This window comes from Hyperoodon ampullatus, assembly GCF_949752795.1.
Source record: "Hyperoodon ampullatus genome assembly, chromosome: 13".
Lineage (NCBI taxonomy): Eukaryota > Metazoa > Chordata > Mammalia > Artiodactyla > Ziphiidae > Hyperoodon > Hyperoodon ampullatus.
In genome coordinates, this window is record NC_136926.1 from 7,567,570 (window position 1) to 7,586,641 (window position 19,072).

Consider the following 19,072-nt stretch of genomic DNA (forward strand, 5'->3'; position numbering starts at 1 on the left):
CTGGCAGAACAGGGAGTCACTTGAATCATTTCAAGCCACGGAGGTCAAAAGGGCCTTGAGGGCTTCCCTGGTGGCGCAGTGGTTGAGAGTGCGCCTGCCGATGCAGGGGACATGGGTTCGTGCCCCGGTCTGGGAGGATCCCACGTGCCGCGGAGCGGCTGGGCCCGTGAGCCATGGCCGCTGAGCCTGCGCGTCCGGAGCCTGTGCTCCGCAACGGGAGAGGCCACAACAGTGAGAGGCCCGCGTACCGCAAAAACAAACAAACAAAAAAACAACCAGTTGGATAAGGGTGGTCAAAAGGCACAAACTTCCAGTTATGAGATACATAAGAACTAGGGATTTCATGTACAGTAGGATTAATGTAATTAACACTGCTGTCGATTATATATAAAAGTTGAGAAAGTAAATCCTAAGAGTTCTCATCACAAGGAAAAAATATATTTTTTTCTTTTTCTTTTTTTTGTGTCTCTATGAGATGATGGATGTTCACTAAACCTATTGTGGTCATCATTTCCTGATGCACTGGAATCATCATGCCGAACACCTTAAACTTATACAGTGCTGTATGTCAGTTATATCTCAATGAAACTGGGGAAAAAAAACAATAACTGTTACCAGCTTATTAAATAGAAATATTCTTTCTCCTGCATGATTTTTAAAAGTAAGAAAGTTTGGGAAATGTAAAGTGAACACAAAGGCCAAAGCAGTTGGATATGTAAATAAGCCAATGGGGGCAAAAAGAATGTCTTATCTGGGGTCTAGGGAATGTAATCTGGACATGAAAGAAACGGCTTATCGATTCAAAAGGATCCTGGCTGAGGAATGCTCCAGAGCTGCATTCTACCCTGTAAAGTGACCTCCCCGTTTGTTTTAAAATAAAACATGTTTGCTCAGCTCATGACAACTGGCTTTGTTTTTAAGCAAAACTTTTGCCTCAGAAGCTGTCCTAGGCACAAACTTCTCACTGGTCCAATACAGTCTCTGTACAATCAAAACCTCAACAGCCTACCCTGTGATGAAAAGAGGAAACGGTTTGTCAAACGCAATTTCTGTTTCTAAACACTGCTTTCCGTTTCACAGTTGGCATGAAGTGGCTACTGCAGCCCTTTTTTATTTCTCAAAACCGTAAGTAGGCTCCCTGGGTGTTTACAAACATGAAACGAGACTGACCTTGTAGAGGAGTTGTGTTTGGTTCCACTGGCACTTTCCGAACAAGTGCACACCGATTTGTGGCGCACGATTCTCTGCACTTTGGAAGACTTGAAGATGCTCATCCATTCCACTTCAGACATGTGGCCTGGAGCTTCGATTATGAAGTTACTCGGGTGGCAGCACTCGGATGCCCACATGTCACTTTCATCCAGACAGGCTTCGCTTTTATGGCAACATGAGACTCCAGACCTTTCCAGGTGATCTTGACATTTGACATCTAGCTTTTCTGGTTGTCTTGAACCAGAACAGTCGGCCAGGCCCAGGTAAAGGCTGACGTCATGCCACTTTTCATCGGATCCAGATGTTGATGCTTCCGAGAGTTGTTCCTCTTCATTCTGAATCCCAGCTCCATTACCTTTTGGTGATTTTGCGTGGATCTTGCAAAATGTACTTTTGTTTTCGGGTTTAGTCTGGATTTTTCCTCCCAGAGACCAAGACTTTTGTTTCTCCACTAAGTCTTTTGCAAATAGAGATGAGATAGCAATTACACTTTTTCCCCCAAATGAAGGATTAACCTGTAGTTTCTTCTCTTTGCATACATCATAAGAGCTCTCGTCTGACTTATTTTGCTGAACCAACGTGGTCTCAAATTTTTGGTCCTTAACCAGTGACTTCTGATTGTCCTCCCTCTTAAAATCGACTTTTAGGTGGTTATTTTCAAGGTCTGATAAACACATTTCTCTGCTATGGTGGCATTACAAAAAACGGAAGTTATAAGATACACTTGATACTGTCGTTCTAAATATTTCACTCAAACCTCATCAGCTGAGCTAAACCCTAGTAAGACCCATTTGTCTGAGTTGAAAATATGAGGTAGAATTTTTATATTCTTCGGAGCCCAATTTTAGCCCAACCTCCTCCAGGAAGTCTTGCGACCACCACAGCCACTCCCCTCTTCCCATCCTTAATGTCCACTGCACTGACTCTCCATACTGCAAATCATTATCTTACTGTATATATTAATATATATCTAATTAATCAGATAGCACATTTCCTATTATAACTATATCATTCACTGTTTCATACATATAAAAGTTTTGTCAAAAGATTCTTAAGGGGTTCCCTGGTGGCACAGTGGTTGGGAGTCTGCCTGCCAATGCAGGGGACGCAGGTTCGTGCCCTGGTGTGGGAAGATCCCATATGCCGCGGAGCGGCTGGGCCTGTGAACCATGGCCGCTGAGCCTGTGCGTCCGGAGCCTGTGCTCCGCAACGGGAGAGGCCTGCGTACCGCAAAAAAAAAAAAAAAAAAGATTCTTAAGGTTTTTGTTCACATGTAGAAGCATTTTTAATCCTCCTGGAACCTAAGACAGCCTTTAACATACACTAAGTGTTCTGTAAATACTCGTTGACTGATCTGTTATTTCTCTTCCTAATTCACAGTTAAATAGACGTAAAGTCAGGATTGAAAGGCAAGGGAGAGTCAAGGTACAACGATAAGTTGGAAGGTGCCAAATGTGTTCACCATACTGCATTCATGACCATCCCATTTGTCTGCTGGATACTTATGTATCTATATATTGAAAACTGGTCTAAGGTAAAAGTGACACCACATGTGCATAAAATAAAAATCACTGTGATAAACCTTCTAATAAATTGTCAAAGTTTTTCGTGTCACACCTATTCAGGTGTTCTAATCTGTATGATTCTAATCCCTCCTTCTAGAATGGGATAAGCCACTTTATGTTCTTAAAGAATAACCTCAATCATCTAGCCCAGGTACCTCCCAGGGGAAATGCAGTGCAAAAAGGAAAAAGAGCCAATAGGTTAGGGGCTTCTGCCTGCAAGAGGTCGCTGGGTTGGTCTGGTGTTTAGGAGTAGCAGCCACAGCTGGGATACAGAGCAATGGTGCAACAACCCCCAGCAAAAGACCTCGAAGAAGAGTTCAGCAAGTGCAGCAAAGTGTGGGTGAGTCCCCAGTTCTACTGTCTGTAGCAACAGCTGCTCCTTACATCCCTCCCTGCAGCTCTGACCACCCCCATCCTGAACTCCACCCTCCGGGGAAAGGAGCTGCGGTCATCCAGCCCAGCTTCTGCTCCTACATGCCGTGATGGGGAACTCCCCGAATTCCTGTTCCTTTCCATGACTCCCTGTACCATTTCTGCTTGTAAAAGTGGACTCAATTTAACTGTGGGGCAGTTGTATGCTTGTTAAATTAAACCAGACCTCATATATTTATATTTTAATTTGACAGAAACCAATTTAATTCACACACTGCCTTTTACAGGTAAGAGTAGACGTCTCCTCCTATTAACAAGGAAAATGGGAAAATCAAGCTGAGAGCAGAGATCACCCTCAGCTGAACTTCTACTGCAGTTATTTATACCATTCTTTGGCATTATTTTAAGCAAGTACCATGCCCAGTATATCTTCCTTTTCCCTATTCCTAGCCCGTGCCTAAAATACTGAGTGCTGAATGAATGAATAAATGATTCATCTCTGTAATTTCTACTTTAGCTCAAAGCCTTCTACACGACAAACACACAAATAATGTGCTTAATGAATTTAATCAAATGGTTAAATTAAGATCATGCCTAAAATTCTCACTACCACCCAGGATTAGCTCACATATATTTATTCCCTACGACCTACCAAACAGTAATTAAGTACTGGCCCACAGCAGGTACTTAACAAATATTGACTGAATGATGGAATAAAATACAAGATCATATTAATAGCATCATACTAAGATTACCTGGATTCCAGGGCCTTTGATTCCTCCATCTTTGAGTCATATATCTGTATTAATTCCTGAGAATTTTCCACATTGAAATGAAGAAACTGCAGATCACGCTGTTGTTTTATGTAAATCTGCCGTAGATATTGATAAATCAAAATAAAGTGTAACAACAAAGCTAAACTGAGCCAACTACTGGCACTTTCAAATGCCAAAACAGATCAGATAGTGACTAAAGAACTATGCTGAATATGTTTGCTTTTCTTTTTCCTATGTTAGCCCTGAGATTTGTTAATGTAACTAGTCTCGTAACCTTTAATTACCATAAGCAAGACCCTATCTGCTAGGTTAATATGATACACCTTTAATGTAGTCAGGATTCCAAAAGCATCATAAACGAAATCACTGGGCATACACTTTTCCTAATTTGATGTTTGTTTACAAGCGTTTCCCACCTAATAGAGAAGGGTAAGTGGGAACCTACCTGTCTCAGATTATGCAGCTCCGCGCTCAGGCGTTCTTGCTTTGACTTTGCGATATCCAGTAACTCGTCTTTCCTTTTTTCTCTCTCTACTATTTAAGAACAAATATTATTAAAACGTTTTTCACCAGCCCATATCGACACAAACCTCTTCATTTCCAACAATTTTACGCGCGGCTAACTTTTTTTCCCTCCTTCCTGAATTTTAAAATTGCAAAATGGATGGCTGGAAAGAGCTTTAATCAGTGATTCTGACTAGATCCTTCACCAAATTTGAAAACTTTCACAGTATAATTAATGTTAAGTCAAAAAAGTATTCAAAACTGTACCAACTCTCTGCTCAAATGACATGTGCGTGTCTGTATGTAGATATGCATAGAAAAAGGCTGAGAGCAAGCATACTGAAGTATCAAATTAAGTTATTTTTTAGATGGAAGGATTAATGACAATTATTTTCCTCTTTTTTTTCGAGGGGGTGGTTTCTAAATCTCTAAATTTGATACATATTACTTTATTCTTTACTTACTTATTCACATTACACAGGTAACTTAACAAATGCATTTTCCTTGTAAAAATCCAAACAGCATATTACCTTTACCAGCAAAAAAAATACTCACATTACAAGGGGCAAAAAAAAAAAAAAAAAAAAAAAAATCACTATTTTCACCAGTATGTAAGTCAGTCTGATATAATCTCACAATCAGGCCACTTGTTTGTATTCTCACTGAGCAAAAACTGAAGATATGTGGACCTGTGAGGTGACTCCATAGGTAGACAAACTTGTCTTTCCTTTTTTTTTTTTTTTTTTTGCGGTACGCGGGCATCCGGATGCACAGGCTCAGCGGCCATGGCTCACGGGCCCAGCCGCTCCGCAGCATGTGGGATCTTCCCGGACCAGGGCACAAACCCGTGTCCCCTGCATTGGCAGGCGGACCCTCAACCACTGCGCCACCAGGGAAGCACTGTCTTTCCATTTTAGTGAAAGTCCAGCACTCCTTTACAGACTTTCTTTTTCTTGAAAACTCTTTACCTGATGGGTAATTAAGATTCAGAATTTTCTTTAATATACATAGTATTACACTCAATTTTCTAGCACAAAAAGACAGAACAGAGGTTTTTTGTTTTTTGTTTTTAATCTTCATTCTTTTACAAAGACCATAAGCATTCTGCTGAAACGCAGACACTTCACTGTTACTAGAGTTGGGGTATGAGAAATCAGTATTTTAAAAAGTTTCAGAACTTGGCAGATGAGAACCCCCAGAAAGGAAAGATCTAAAGTGCTATACGAAGACTTGTACAGGAAAAAAATATTAATATTATGCTTAAGGGGAAATAATTTCATTCACATAGAAGTGATAGATCAACAATAAATGTCTCACCTAAAAAAACCCACTATCTTTATAAGAAGTTCAAGCTAAATGCATAAAATGACCCTCTAATTATTAATACATGAATCGGTTTTGAGTAAATCAGGTGCAGCCTAAATCAAAATTGACAACTTCTATGGTTTATTAACAAAGCACCTTTTCCACATGTCATTTTTCTCTTGGATGAAAAAGAATACAAATATTTATTATTATCACTTTACATTTGGAGCGTCACAGAAACCATTTAAGGACAAAGGCACGAGCTTTGCTGGAGGCAGCAGCTCTACCTGGACAGCTTTTCTGCAAAGTGTCTGCTGGCGGTCACTGGGGACCAGGCGGAATAAAGCGTGAGCAGGGATCTATGAAAGCCACCACCTCCTAGCCAAACACACTTAATGCTCAGCCCTTCGGATACGGGTCTGCAGCATCATCTTTTTTTTTTTAAGATTTTTTTTGATATGGACCATTAAAAATTTTATTTATTTATTTATTTTGGGCTGCATTGGGTCTTCACTGCTGCACGTGGGTTTTTCTCTGGTTGTGGCGAGAGCGGGCTACTCTTCGTTGCGGTGTGAGGGCTTCTCATTGTGGTGGCTTCTCTTGTTGTGGAGCACGGGCTCTAGGCACGCAGGCTTCAGTAGTTGTGGCACATGGGCTCAGCAGCTGTGGCTTGCAGGCCTAGAGTGCAGGCTCAGTAGCTGTGGCTCACGGGCTTAGTTGCTCCGCGGCATGTGGCATCTTTCCAGACCAGGGATCAAACCCGTGTCCCTTACATTGGCAGGCAGATTCTTAAACACTGTGCCACCAGGGAAGTCCGATGTGGACCATTTTTAAAGTCTTTATTGAATTTGCCACAGTATTGCTTCTGTTCCATGACTTGGCCTTTTGGCCACGAGGCATGTGGGATCCTAGCTTCCCGACCAAGGATCGAACCCTCACCCCCTGCGTTGGAAGGCAAAGTCCTAACCACTGGACTGCCGGGGAAGTCCCGCATCATCTTACTTTTAAAGGTAATCCTCGTGCACAGAATTGAGAACGTGTCACAGTGAAAGCCACGGCGTCGGGTTTAAAACTTACGTCTCTTCAATCCTGAATTTATTTCTTTGCATTAGGTGAGTCAACACCATAACAAAAGCCTATAAAAGTAGTTCACTTGAGGGGCTTCCCTGGTTGCGCAGTGGTTGAGAGTCCGCCTGCCGATGCAGGGGACACGGGTTCGTGCCCCGGTCCGGGAAGATCCCACATGCTGCGGAGCGGCTGGGCCCGTGAGCCGTGGGCGCTGAGCCTGCACGTCCGGAGCCTGTGCTCCACAACAGGAGAGGCCACAACAGTGAGAGGCCTGCGTACCGCAAAAAAAAAAAAAAAAGTAGTGCACTTGCAATGTTTATGTAGAGTCGCATTTAGTTTATGTGAATTCAACTCTATGCACAAAGAAAACAGTAAAACAGTAGCTCTTTCCCGGTGGAAGTGACGCCCTCAGGGCGTCTGGGACTCCGGGCTGCTCTCAGCTCTACCCACCTCTTCCATTAACAGCATGATCACACACTGGGTGCATTCCCGGCACTCAGAGATACTTGTTTTGGACACAGCACGGCCCCTAAACAAAAGCCAGCTACTTTATTTGGCATTCAAGGATAATTTTAAATATATTTCAATACTGCCTTAATCTGACTTTAGAATAATCTACTGTTGCACGAAATAGAATTGTTTCCTTAGATCTGATACTTTCCTACGTGGCTGGGTTATCTGGGGTCAAAGTGGAGTGAGTCCGCCTATTTCACAAGTTGGTCACTGAAGACAAAGAGGTATGGAACCCTGCTGACACCTGTCTGAGCGGGCAGCCTAAGGAAGACAGCACAGAGGAAAGGGTGCTGAAGTCTGGACCTGCCAAAATCTGATCAAGCTTCTGTGCCTTTTACTGCCTGGGAGACCTTCACTCAATCTCACAGGGCCTTGTTTATGGGACTCGCAGGGCCACAGAAATGTAAACTAGTATCATTGTTTTATTTGCAAACTTCTTATAAGCAACACGTACAAATGAAACATGTCTCTAAGCCTATGTGAAGAACTTCATCTTCAACAAGAGGAAAGAGAAGTTTTGAACTTAAAAGTAAATTTTTAAGACATCTTCCAACCTTGAATAAAATGTGTTAATTTTTAGCCATGACACCTGATAGCATATTATGTCAAGCCTTTAAAAATTCTTTTCAGGCTTTAATTCACTTTTATAATTTAAACACACAAAAATTGTTCTGAGACAGTGGTACGAATTGAAAAGATATTTAAGAAATCAGCTTAGGGCTTCCCTGGTGGCGCAGTGGTTGAGAGTCCGCCTGCCGATGCAGGGGACACGGGTTCATGCCCTGGTCCGGGAAGATCCCACATGCCGCGGAGCGGCTGGGCCCGTGAGCCATGGCCGCTGAGCCTGCGCGTGCGCAACGGGAGAGGCCAGAACAGTGAGAGGCCCGCGTACCGCAAAAAAAAAAAAAAAAAAAAGAAATCAGTTTAGAAAAGGATAAAAAAATATTTCACAAAATGGATTTATTAGAGTTTTACCTAACAAATTACATATACTTTACCTAGTAATACATAATAGAATGTATGAGTAAAAACAGATGAGCCAAAAAAAAAAGGAGATTATTAAAATGTTCTGTAAATGTTGTTCCTTCCTCTGACCTCGCACAGCATTTTATTCACAGCATCTGTAGAGCATTAAACTCTCTTTGGGCCTATGAGCTTCTTAGTCACTAGCAGAGTGCCTGGCACACAGATGCCGATCCAAAGATTGCGGGAATTCAACTGTAATGCTACAAACATATGTATATATGTATATCTTTGTGCAGATGTACAAATATATGTATATCTTTATGTAAGTATCTGTAACAACGTAAGACATAATTACTTTGAGACGCAGGAATTCTAGAAATAGTGGACATAGTGACCTCTAGTGGTAGAAAACTGCATGTCCCCAATCTTTAATCACATGAGATTAAAATTAAGAATTTCATTTTATTTGAAAAAAATGTAATATAATACTGTATTCTGCCCTTTAACTTATAGAAATGTAGTCTCTTCCTAGCAGGAAGGACACTGAGGGTAGGTATGAGTACAGACCCAAACATGTTCACTTAGTTAATTAAATTCTTTTTTCTTTTGGCCATACCACACGGCATGCGGGATCTTAGTTCCCTGACCAGGGATCGAACCCTCGCCCCCTGCAGTGGAAGCGCGGAGTCCTAACCACTGGATCTCCAGGGAAGTCCCAGTTCATTTAACTTCTATTTGGAACTTTACCTCCAAACCTATGATTTTCTTCATACAAACCACCAAAATTAAAGTCTAACAAAATCTTCTTGGCTGTCAGGGCCATGTGTGGATAAGCTCTAAATATCAGTGATTCTCAGCTGGGAGCAGAGAAAGGAGAGGCTAGAAACTCTGACATACTGGGGTGCGTTGGGGTTAGCGTGTAGGAGAACATGGCGGTGAGGGAGAGTGGGGAGTGCCACTTTTATGTTTATCAGAAGGGGGCCTAAGTTACACCTTATTGACAAACTTCCTTTTAAGTCATGAAAAATTCATCTCCAACATTATTATTTTGCGGTCGTACTGATGTAACAAAACACGTGAGTCAATAGCCCGGAGCTGGACACAACCTAAGTGTCCATCATCGGATGAATGGATAAAGAAGATGTGGCACATATATACAATGGAATATTACTCAGCCATAAAAAGAAACGAAACTGAGCTATTTGTAATGAGGTGGATAGACCTAGAGTCTGTCATACAGAGTGAAGTAAGTCAGAAAGAGAAAGACAAATACCGTATGCTAACACATATATATGGAATTAAAAAAAAAAAAAATGTCATGAAGAACCTAGGGGTAAAACGGGAATAAAGACACAGACCTACTTGAGAATGGACTTGAGGATATGGGGAAGGGGAAGGGTAAGCTGTGACAAAGCGAGAGAGAGGCATGGACATATATACACTACCAAACGTAAGGTAGATAGATAGTGGGAAGCAGCCGCAGAGCACAGGGAGATCAGCTCGGTGCTTTGTGACCGCCTGGAGGGGTGGGATGGGGAGGGTGGGAGGGAGGGAGATGCATGAGGGAGGGGATGTGGGAACAGATGTATATGTATGACTGATTCACTTTGTTATAAAGCAGAAACTAATAAAAACAAAACAAAACAAAAAAAAAAAACAAAAAAACACGTGAGTATTTTCCAACTGTAATAATTACAGGTGATCTATTTGCAAAATTGAAAAAATGTTGAATTCCTAATTTTTATCTAGTATTTGCAAATACTTGGCTCATAAGATTTTTTCTTATTGAATTTTTAAGCCCAAGTACTATGTTTTTAGTGAGTTAGTATAGTCACGCACTCAAGCTAGAAGGGAGAGCACCTCCTCATTTCACAGAAGAGGAAACAGAGTGAACTGGGAGGCACGATAACAGCTTTAAAATTCCCTGCCTGGTCCCTCCTCGTTTCTCAAAGGGTGTTAAAATAAATTAATTAAATACATAAAGTATTTTGAGAGAGGTACAATTCATTTAGCCCATCATGGTAGTATCGCAGAACATTCAGGTTACTTAAACTAATTATCTATTTTTACCGGTAAAAACCAATTCATCATGCAGGCAACTTTTCTCTTGCTTGAGGCGAAAGATCTCTTCTCGTTGTTCATTATTTTCTGTTGTCTTTTCATTTAGATCCTCTTCACAAATAGAAGGGGAAAAAAAGTCCTCAAATAAATACTAGTTCCTAGAAGAATATACACTGTGAATACCTCTCACGTCCTCAGCACCCGCTTCCAATTAATATGAAGTCCTGTTGGATCTACAGCCAAAATATGTCCCTCATCTAACATCTCACTGCACCCCCAGCAGTGACCCTGGCCAAGGCTTCCAATGTCTCCCTGCTCGAACCCTGCCTCTCCCTCCTCTCCCTTTGCAGTCTCCTGTCCACGGAGCAATCAGGGCCATCTGCTGGCGTCACTTCTCTGTTAAAAGCCCTTGTGCTACACTCAGGAGGAAATCCAAACTCCTTACCTTACGACCTGCACAGCCTGGCCCTGCCCTTTCAATCTGTTCCTTACACTGGCCCCAACCTCAAAACCCACACCAGGGCTTTTGCATTTGCTGTTTCTTCTGCCTGGAAGGTCCTGGCCCAGATCTTTGCACGACTGGTTCTTCCCATCATCCAAGTTTCACCTCTAATGTTCTCTTCAAAGACGCCTCCCCAGTGCACCCAAACTAAATAAGTCTCCTTCCCTTACTCTCTAGTCCACTATCCATGATGCTGCTTTTATTTTTTTAATAAATATTGATTTTATAAAATAAGACATAAAAGTTGACAGAACAGACTTCTTTTTACTTTAAATCTTACCTAGGTAAACACAGCATTCAATAAATACTTATTGAATGACTACAATGTACCCCAGGGGCTGTGCTATTAACTGTGGACCCAAAAAAAGAGAAAACGGAGTCCATCCCTGCTGTCAAGGGGCTTATAGTATGATTATGATTTTAGCTGAAGCTACAAATGGAGACAAAATTATGATTTACCACAAGTCAGGGCATTATAAGAACAAGATTTTAGGAGGTGGAGTTTTTTAAATTAAACCTGCCCCAATAGCCTTTCACAATTTGAACAGCAACTCCCTGCCTCATGAGGGATTTCCCCAGGGACAGAGGTGGAGCAATCGCACCATCGCACGGCTCTGTCATTCTAAGTTTGCTTGTTCCACAGCAGGAGTCAGTCTTCGTGTCTAATGTGATGACCACTTATAAATGGGACAGTCTGGGTTCAGATTTAAGACCTGGTTGGCGCCTCCATCCAACAGCTTCCCCTGCCCCACAGTGGGGAAAGGCCAGAGAAGAGTGGGCCTCCCTCCACATTCTCTGCAGACGAATATAAATTTTTACTCCATCACCTAGATCCATATTCCAGTACATAGCACTAACCTATCTGGCATACCCAGCCCTCGTTTCATTAGAAAACTTCAAGTAGTAGAAAAATAAACTGTGGGGTTACTGTGAGAATGAAAACAGAACAGGAGGACACAAAAGGAATTCCCCCCAAAATAAAACATGCACCAAAAAGCCACTCTGGGAGTTTGTATTGTAGTGGTAAATCCTCACCCCTCCCTGCATTCCTCCCTCGATTTTTTGTAAATCCTCCCACAGGGGATTGCCTGACTCTGGGTTCAGCCATGTGACTCGCTTTGGCCACAGAATGAGGGGGAAGTGATGGTATATACAGGTCCTCCCATCTTTCTGCTTCTCTTAAGCTTCTGCCTTCACCATGGGAAGAAATGCCCAGGCTAGCCTACCGGGGAGGAGAAGATGCCCCAGGGGAGCCACTCAGCTGGGCCCAGCGGAGATCAGCCCAGTCCCGTGTGGCTTCCAGATGCATGAGTTTCTCAAAATGCTCGTGGTTGCATGCCACTGAGATACTGTCATTGGTTGTTACAAAGCTTATAGTAGCAATAGCTAACCGGTACAGCAAAGGCAGGATTATTTTTAAAATAGAACGCATTAGGCAGTTTCCCCCAACTCTGTTATTTATCTTGTAACACAAAAACTTGCAGCATAATTCTATACAAATGAAATGAACATCTCAGGGTAGGACCTAAAGCTAACAACAGACCTATTCTCAGTTATGAGATTAAGTGAACCCAAATGAAGAAATATATTCCCAAGATAAAATGCTTAAATTTATGCCTCTTCCTTACCTTTTAGCTTATTGACTTCCATCTTAAGTACCTTCAATTTCTGCTTATAATCTTGCTTTTCTTTCACAATACAGGTCTCCGCCATCTTAGCATCGCGTAAGGCATGCTCTAACAATTTAAATTTACCTGAACAGTCAGTAATGTGATTGACTGCCTCGATAATATCTTTGTCCTACAAACCAAATTTGAAAACTGTTACATAAGATTTTAAAATTCCAACTAAACAATAAGAAAACACTACACTTAATAAGATCTCATTGTGGGGGCTTCCCTGGTGGCGCAGTGGTTGAGTGTCCACGTGCCAATGCAGGGGACACGGGTTCATGCCCCGGTCCGGAAAGATCCCACATGCCGCGGAGCAGCTGGGCCCATGAGCCATGGCCGCTGAGCCTGCGCATCCGGAGCCTGTGCTCCGCAACGGGAGAGACCACAACAGTGAGAGGCCCACGTACCGCAAAAAAAAAAAAAAAAAAAAAAAAGATCTCATTGTGGGAGAGGAATAAATTGGGACATTGGGATTGACATATACAAACTACTATATATAAAATAGAGAATGAGTAAGAGCCTGCTATAGCACAGGGAACTCTACTCAATACTCTGTAATGACCTGTATGGGAAAAGAATCTAAAAACAAAGAGTAGATATATGTATATGTATAACTGATTCACTTTGCTGCGCACCTGAAACTAACACAACACTGTAAATCAACTATACCCCAAAAAGAATTAAAAAAAAAAAAAAAAAGATCTCCTTGTGTACCCGGTTTCATTCCAAGCACTTTCCACATGTTACCTCATTTAATCCTCACGGTAACTCTCTGAGGTAGGGACTATTGTTACTCCCCACGTGACAGAGGACCCGACAGTAAAGTGGCCACAGTTATACAACTGGTTAGTGATGGAGTTCCGATTTGAACTTAGTCGGCTGCCCCTGAAACCATGCACGAACCACCATACTTTACTGTCTCAGAAAGTTTAGAAGCAAACATTTGATTACCTATGAAACTGTAATAGCAATAGGAAGGCTGGTGGCCCTTGAGGGGGCTTATTCTCTGCATTACAGATAAATCCCATAGGCCCTCCTTCCTCTCCTTCTTTTCAGCTTGTTAAAATGACAGACGCCAAGACCTTATCCCAAACCTACCCAATTCAGAACCCCTTATTGTTGAGATGGTTGTTTTAATTACATAAAAGGTATCTATGTGCTTGTTGAAAAGCAATTCAAGTAACACCTGAAAGTATAAAAATAATATGCAAAAGTACTCCCCCCCCCACTCATGTGGAATAACTATTACTAGCAGGTTTTACCTTTGCTTAAGGACAAAGGTTTCTGCGATAGCATCCTATAAGCGTTCCTAAAATACTTCACAGTCTGCACACCTCACATTAGGACTTATGGGAAAAATAGGGTTTGAGCAGACCATTCAAAAACCGATGGAACTCTGTGATCAGACCAGTAGCAAAGAAACAGTAGTCCTGTTAAGTACAAGAACACAGTTTAGCAAATGCCATTGCTGACACATCAGTCAGGCAATCCTTTTCAGCTTCACCAGGAGTTTGCTATGATGGACACTGTAGGGGTTGCTGAAGCCAGGAAACTGGTCACTACTTGATTAAAGACAATTCTATAGATTTTAATATTTTCTTTTTAATTTTATGAAAGCTTGTCCCTGATCACTCAAAAACATTTATGTGCTGGGAAAAATCACATATGAATTAGCATGAGTGTCCCATTATACCAGAATCACTCCTCTAGTCATGTGCTGTCCAACACATGTGTTACCACATAGAAGAGATTTTATCCATCACTGTTTATGGCATGTTAGTGACTACATCAACTACTTGACTGCTAAGTTTTCTCCTCAATTAAAAACATATTAATGGGCTTCCCTGGTGGCGCAGTGGTTAAGAATCCACCTGCCAATGCAGGGGACACAGGTTCGAGTCCTGGTCTGGGAAGATCCCACATGCTGCGGAGCAACTATGCCTGTGCACCACAACTACTGAGCCCGCACTCTAGAGCCTGAGAGCCACAACTACTGAGCCTGCACGCTGCAACTACTGAAGCCTGCGCACCTAGAGCCCGTGCTCTGCAACAAGAGAAGCCACTGCAATGAGAAGTCTGTGCACCACAACGAAGAGTAGCCCCCGCTTGCCCCAACTAGAGAAAGCCCGTGCGCAGCAATGAAGACCCAACACAGCCAAAAATAAATTAATTAAAAAAAAACATATTAACAAGTAATTTGATTGCTAATGACTTTATGAGACCCAGTAATGGATACCTCAGAAGAAACCAGCTGAATGCAGGCATGCTGGACCCTGGAATGGGCCTTGGAGACAGAGACCCACAGTGCAGTTCTGCCTCCTCAGTGCCTTGGGGGCATCATTTTAAACTTGTTTCCCTCATTGCTAAAACCAGAATTTAAAAAAAGAGAGCAGGGCTTCCCTGGTGGCGCAGTGGTTGGTTGAGAGTCTGCCTGCCGATGCAGGGGACACAGGTTCGTGCCCCGGTCCGGGAAGATCCCACATGCCGCGGAGTGGCTGGGCCCGTGAGGCATGGCCGCTGAGCCTGCGCGTCTGGAGCCTGTGCTCCGCAACGGGAAGGGCCACAGCAGTGAGAGGCCCACATACCATACGTACATACATACATACATACGTAAATAAGTAAGTAAAGTAAATAAATAAGTAAATAAATAAATAGAGCAACATTGATAGCTCAACCTATCTGAGTCGCTGTGGGACTTCAGTAACTTAATGTACATTGCTATACTCTATCAACTACAAAGTGCCTGGCAAGCGAAAGTATCGTGATTCTGAATTACCTTCAGCTTTATCATGGTGGTGAGAGCCTGTTCTCGAGCTTGCAATTGTCCCACTTGAGCAGAAAGTTCCACTAATGTGTTGCTGAGATTTTTGTTTCTAGCCTATGAGGGACAACACAAAATACTAATTGAGTCATTTAAAAGCTTTCATCACTCTCACCAGCCACAATCTGTGCTCATTCTTCTGTTTTGTTTTTTCTCTGCTTAGCTTTTTTAGTAACAAAGTGGGCTAAGTAAGCAGTCATCAAAAAGGAACACAAATATCTATTTCCCCATTATCCCCAGCATCTTCTCAGTACTTGAGTTTTGCCCTACTGAGTTCTATCAGTTACGTTTATAAACATGTCTACTTCCTAATGGTCTTTAATGAATACTTCCAGGTTGGCAAGAATTAGCAAGAGACTTGCTTTGCTGAAATAAAGTAGCATTAATGAACTTTTGTGCATCTTTATGTTGAAATAACTTCATATTGGGGTATTCCCACTTATCAGGGTTTTTTTTTTTTTTTTTACCCAGAGATCTAGATTTGATATAATTATTGTGTACATAATGCGCTTATTGGTTGGGAAAAAAAGAATAATCAGGCTTTTTAAAAGAGATCTTCATGGAGGAACCTTAAATGCATGTTACTAAGTGAAAGAAGCCAATCTGAAAAGGCTACATATCGTATGATTCCAACTCTATGACATTATGGAAAAGGCAAAACTCTGGAGACGGTGAAGAGATCAATGGTTGCCAGGGGTTGTGGCAGAGGAGGAGGGAGCGGAGCAGAGAGGGTTTTCAGGGCAGTGAAACTACTTCTGGACGACATTACAGTGGTGGATGCAGGTCATTATTCGTCAAAACCCACAGAACGTACACCACCAAGAGTGAACCCTAATGTACGCTATGGACTTTGGGTGGCAATGATGTGTCAGTGTAGAGTCACTGATTGCAACAAGTGTACTGCTGTGATGCAGAATGTCCACAGTGAAGGAGGCTGGCTGGGGGAGGGGGCAGGGTCTATGAGAAATCTCTGTACATTCCACCCAATTTTGCTATGCACCTAAAACTGCTCTAAAAAATAAAGTTTATTAATTTAAAAAAAAAAATCTTCCTGCTATGGACTGAATTGCACCCCCCGCCCAAATGCACATGTTGAAGCCCTATGAAGCCCTAACCTCTAATGTGATGGTGTTTGGGGGTGGAGCCTTTGAGAAGTAATTACGTTTAGATGAGGTCATGAGAGTGGGGCCCTCATGATGGGATCAGTGCCCTCATAAGAAAAGACACCGGAGAGCTTGCTCATGTACTGTCTCTCTCCCTGCCACAGGACACAGTAAGAAGGTGACCGTTTACAAGCCAAGAAGAGAGCCCTCACCAGAAACCGACCAGGCCAGCACCTTGATCTTGGACTTCTAACCTACAGAACGGTGAGGAAAGAAATTTCTGCCCAGTCTGTGGTACTTTGTGATGGCAGCCCAAGCTGACTAACACGCTTCCATTTTTTAATTCAACATATCAAGAGATTCCAGAATAGTTTTCACTTATTTTATAGCTAGAAACTGTCTAGAAGAGTAATCTGAAATTTTAGACATAAAATCTATACAATTATTATGAGTTATTAAGACTCACTATATTACCAAGATCTATACTGATATCATATGAAACAAGAATATGAAGGCTGTAAGAACAACAAAAAAGGCTTTCTCACTGCGTCTCTCAAAAAGCATGAGTTCAAAAGATATCTGATGACTCACCAGCTAGAAATGAAAACTGAAAAATCACTTTTACAGATTTTATTCCCAATATGCCACTAACGTGATATAGATATTTGTTTCATCAGATTAGACAGTTATTCAGAAAGCATAATTTGAAGCTACTTGATGATATGGATCTCAGAATCTGAGAAAGGCTTTCTAAAATAACTCATTGTTGATAAAATGATAGATGCTACCAAACAGATGGCTTAACAGTTAGAAAAGGGCTGTAATGAAGCTTCATCTCCAAGACAAGATAGCACTGGCAGCTAACCAAAGCCCCACAATAAACACAAAACTATGATGATGGATGGATGGATATACTTTCATACACACGCACATGCATTTTTAATGGAAATATTTAAATCTAATTTTTCAATAACTGAAACACAAACAGAATTTGGGCTAGGGAAGCTTATCTTAAAACCAACCTCAAGGTCTTCAGAGAGGAGAGTGGAATGAGTTGCCTTTTGGGCCATTTCTTGAAGCTGTAGTTGAGTCTTTTGAAGAGTACTTTGGCATTCAATTTGATTCGATTCAAGGGTTTTTACCTTCTTTGTGAGTGACCTGATTATTTCAGTTCTTTTATGTAGTTCACCTGAGGGAGATTTCATCAATAACTTACTTGTGGTCAGATTTGAAGCTGAAAATGCATTATTTTCAAAACACATGGTTAAAGGTTAATACTTCTTTTAAAAGTTTTTATTACGAAATGCACAATACTGTACCTCAGTCAAGAAACAGAACACCAGCAGCAACCCAGAAGGCCCTGTATGTCACTTCCTGAACACAATCTCTCCAGTTTCCCACCTTCCTAACCACCGTCCTGATCTTACTCATTTCCTTGTTTTTTATTATAGTTTTACTATCTATGACCACATCCCTAAGAATAGTTTAATTTGAACCATATGTAAATGGAATTGTACTCTATGAATTCTTCTGTTTGCTTTTTTTGCTCAAGATTATGATCCTGGCAATTCCCTGGTGGCCCAGTGGTTAGGACTCCACGGTTTCACTGCCAAGGACCTGGGTTCGATCCCTGGTTGGGCAACTAAGATCCCACAAGCTACCTAGCACAGACGAAAAAAAAAAAAGATTATGATCCTGAGATGTATCCATGTGGCTGTAGGTAACTCCTGTTTGTGTACTGTCATTGCTGTATAATATCATTATATGATCATGCCAAAATGTATTTATACATTCTACTACTGGTGGTCATTTGGACTGTTTCCACTTTGCTGCTCTAAATATTCTCCTACAAGCATCTTGGTGCTTTTGCAGGAGTTCCTCTAGAGCCTCGATACTCAAAATGTGGCCCTTGGACCAGCAACAGGGACATCACCGGGGACCTTGTTAGATACACAGACCTATTGTATCACCATCTACATATTAACAAGATCCTTAGGTAATTCATGTGCATATTGAAGGGTGAGTGGATTTCCTAGAAGTGGAAATGCTGGGCCACAGCTATGTATATCTTCAACTTTACCAGAACTGTCAAATGATTTTCCAAAGTAGCTGTACCAGCTGACACGCCCACCAGCAGTGAATGAGCCTTCCCTTGCTCCACACTTTTACCAATACCTGATATTTTTTGCCAGTCTGGTAAGTATAAAAAGGTCTCATTATGGTCTTAATTTACATTTCCCTAATTGCTAATGAGAATGAGAACTTTTTTGTACATTTATTGGCCATGCAGTGTTCCATGAAATGCCTATTCAGGTGTCTTGCTTATACTGATGGTTATCTCCGAGGCAGACCTCAGAGATATTGCAGGTTCAGTTCCAAACCACCGCAATAAAATGAATATCACAATAAAGCAAGTCACACAAATATGTTGGTTTCCCAGTGCATATGAAAGTTATGTTTACAGTATATTGTAGTCTACTAAGTGTGCAATAGGATTATGTCCAAAAAACAATGTGTATACCTCAATTTAAAAATAACTTATTGCTAAGAAATGCTAACCATCATCTGAGCCTTCAGCGAGTCGTAGCAGTAACATCAAAGGTTACTGATCACAGATGACCAAAACAAATA

General features: G+C 41.7%; 1 protein-coding gene across 2 annotated transcripts in view; it reads right to left on the bottom strand.

Annotated features, from left to right (window-relative positions):
• Window positions 1–19,072, bottom strand: part of CCDC62 (coiled-coil domain containing 62) — a gene marked incomplete at both ends in the record, with an annotated part of 40,804 nt that overhangs the window by 17,670 nt on the left and 4,062 nt on the right. For both annotated transcript variants that reach the window (XM_079717170.1, XM_079717169.1), the window contains 7 exons: window positions 1,171–1,896; window positions 3,905–4,020; window positions 4,371–4,459; window positions 10,352–10,453; window positions 12,473–12,644; window positions 15,294–15,395; window positions 17,464–17,630. In XM_079717170.1, coding sequence (XP_079573296.1) covers window positions 1,171–1,896; window positions 3,905–4,020; window positions 4,371–4,459; window positions 10,352–10,453; window positions 12,473–12,644; window positions 15,294–15,395; window positions 17,464–17,630 — 1,474 coding nt within the window. The remainder of the gene's footprint in view (window positions 1–1,170; window positions 1,897–3,904; window positions 4,021–4,370; window positions 4,460–10,351; window positions 10,454–12,472; window positions 12,645–15,293; window positions 15,396–17,463; window positions 17,631–19,072) is intronic.